General features: G+C 34.1%; 1 protein-coding gene across 1 annotated transcript; it reads left to right on the top strand.

The window, feature by feature from the left end:
- Positions 1-303: 303 nt before the first annotated feature.
- Positions 304-2,295, top strand: LOC137825909 (mitochondrial succinate-fumarate transporter 1). The gene is made up of 2 exons (XM_068631714.1): positions 304-953; positions 1,640-2,295. Exons 1-2 carry the CDS (start codon positions 543-545, stop codon positions 2,171-2,173), a joined length of 945 nt encoding a protein of 314 aa, XP_068487815.1. The 5' UTR covers positions 304-542; the 3' UTR covers positions 2,174-2,295.
- The last annotated feature ends 614 nt before the right edge of the window (positions 2,296-2,909 follow it).

The following is a 2,909-nucleotide window of genomic DNA, read 5'->3' as shown; positions in this document are numbered from 1 at the left end:
AAAAATATTTATATATTTTAAATACCTTTTAAATTCTATAATCTAAATGTGTTTTTTTAAAAACAAATATTCTGAATTATGAAATTTAGAAGATATTTTTGGATATGAAAATACTCAAATTTTATAATTTGAATTTTTTTTAAATACATTATAGATTGTAGATTAAGAAGTCGAAATTATTTTTTAAATTTTACACTATGGAAAGTGTAAATAGAAAAAATACATTCAAAATGCTTTTTTTAAGAATAAAATAATCTTTTTGGATTATGTATGGGAGTGGAAGGAGAAATATGGAGGTGCAATAAGAAACATCCGAATAAAAAGCTTGTACTTTGGAACTTGTGCCGGCCTTGAAACGACAAGAGAAAACGAAGGTAAAGAAAAATGGGAGGAATGTGGAGCAAAACCAAGAGAGAATCACTGAACCGTGAAACTGTTTCATAAGAGCGTTGTAGAGACAAATCCAGCGTCGTTTTGGGTTATTTCTATGTCCAATTGAGCTCGCTGAAGGTTGTAGGTGAACAAATTAATCTGTGTCGATCATGAAACAGGATGATGCAGAAGATAAGAGCAACTTGCATCGAAGGAAATCAATCCCACCCTACATGAAGGCTATTTCTGGCTCACTTGGAGGAATTATGGAGGCTTCTTGCCTGCAACCCATTGATGTCATCAAGACCAGATTGCAGCTTGATAGGTCAGGGAATTACAAGGGAATATTGCACTGTGGTACCACAATTTCACAAACAGAAGGTGTGCGGGCTTTGTGGAAAGGATTGACACCTTTTGCCACACATTTGACCTTGAAGTATGCACTTCGAATGGGTTCAAATGCTGTGCTTCAATCAGCGTTTAAGGACCCTGAGACTGGCAAGCTTAGTGGTTATGGGCGCTTCTTTTCTGGTTTTGGTGCTGGAGTGCTTGAGGCTATTGTTATTGTCACACCATTTGAGGTCTCCTTTTATCTTGTTTAATATGCAATCAGTAATTACTCGAGTAACTGTAGACTGCTATTATGTTACATTTGTGCTATACTTAATAATCAAGCAAAAACAATCAGGAAAAATGCACACCATAACACTGCATAAATAATAATTTATATAAAAACAATTTAATCCGATTTCCTCTTTGATTGTAGAAACAACTTATATATAGGTGCTTACATTGATTAGTGTTAAAAGCATATACTGTGGGCTTAAGTGAGATCTCTAATATGAATGATAATATTCTCTGATTTCGAGGATAGAGAACACCTCCAAAGCAAGGAATAGAAGAAAGGAAATTGGATTGAATTCTCATGCCTTGAAGCATAGTCTGACCTTGCATTAAGGCAGCCCCTCTCCCCAAACCTTTATGCATAAAAATTAAATAAAATAAAGTCTTCTAATTACTTTAACTAGTCTTGTCAGATTATATTATTACTGCTAAATTTATCTCAATGTTTATCTTGTTCAGATGCTCCTTACTTTCTAGTTGTCTAAATTGATTGCAGCAGTGGATGATACTGTTTTGTTATTACTATACTAGTAGCCTAGTAGTGTGGCTGTTCAGAATATAACATACCTATCATAGCAAACATCTGCGCGTAGTTTGGTTTTTGCCAAGGAGAGGTTCATGTACGTATCATGTCTTGTGGCAGGTTGTAAAGATAAGATTGCAGCAGCAGAAAGGTCTAAGCCCTGAGCTTTTGAAATATAAAGGTCCTGTTCACTGTGCTCGAATGATTATTAGAGAAGAAGGATTTCGGGGTCTTTGGGCTGGTGTTGCTCCTACTGTGATGCGTAATGGGACAAACCAATCTGTCATGTTTACTGCCAAAAATGCTTTTGATGTGCTTTTGTGGAAGAAGCATGAAGGGGATGGGAAAGTCCTCCAACCATGGCAATCTATGATTTCTGGATTTCTTGCAGGCACAGCAGGTCCTATTTGTACTGGTCCATTTGATGTAGTGAAAACAAGGTTGATGGCTCAAAGCCGAGAAGGGGGTGAACTGAAATACAAGGGTATGACACATGCTATTAGAACAATATATGCCGAAGAAGGACTTCTTGCCTTGTGGAAAGGTCTGGTGCCTCGACTGATGAGAATCCCACCTGGACAGGCCATTATGTGGGCTGTGGCTGATCAAGTAATTGGTTTGTATGAGAGGAGATATATTCAAGCAGCATTGTAATTTTTTCCATTGCATTATTTTTTTCTTGAACCAGACATTGGCTCCATTGCATTATTCTTTTCTTGAACCAGACATTGGCTCCATTGCAAGGCTACAAAAATCTTCATTTTAACCTCTTTGAATTTGTTGAGTGGGCCACACTTGCATTTAATATTTCACATCACATTATTTCATCTGTCTAGACTAGTACTGAAGTATTCTCAGTCTTTCAATATTGCAATACAATTTCACATGGTTGGTTTTTTGGTTGTGATTGTGAGGCGTTCTAAAAAAGTTTCAGTGTGATTTTCTGAGAAGCAAATATTGTATGGGTGATTAACGTCTATAAGAAATTTGAATAGGAACAAAATGCCCGTGTTGTAAGTTAATTGGGGGTGGTAATTGAAAGTTTGTATCTAAAGTTATTAAGTAAGATCATCATGTGTTTGATAAAATTATGTTATAGTAGCTGAAAAATGTTAGATGGTAGAAATAGATATGGTAGTTTTAAATTTTTGTAATTCTTTATTTATAAATTAACTCTTTTAATTATATATTTCGCTGAAAATTATTTATGTACTTTTTATATTATGTATATTACTATTCTTCTTAAGCTATATTTTAAAAAATTTATCAATCAAATTTAAAATAAAGTAAAATATACTTTTAAATAGATCTCCTACTTCAATTAATATAATGGTAAGAAAAAAGTTCATATAAAAAACTATTATGTTTAATATAAAAATGGTCAAATAAA

The sequence above is a fragment of the Phaseolus vulgaris genome, chromosome 8 (assembly GCF_051622355.1).
Source record: "Phaseolus vulgaris cultivar YP4 chromosome 8, ASM5162235v1, whole genome shotgun sequence".
Taxonomy (NCBI): domain Eukaryota; kingdom Viridiplantae; phylum Streptophyta; class Magnoliopsida; order Fabales; family Fabaceae; genus Phaseolus; species Phaseolus vulgaris.
This window is presented reverse-complemented; position numbering and strand designations above follow the sequence as displayed.

Coding starts and splice junctions, on each gene's coding strand:
- LOC137825909 (XM_068631714.1), top strand. CDS start 543: ATGAAACAGGATGATGCAGAAGATAAGAGCAACTTGCATCGAAGGAAA. Junction 954..1,639: donor TTATTGTCACACCATTTGAG/GTCTCCTTTTAT, acceptor GTCTTGTGGCAG/GTTGTAAAGATAAGATTGCA.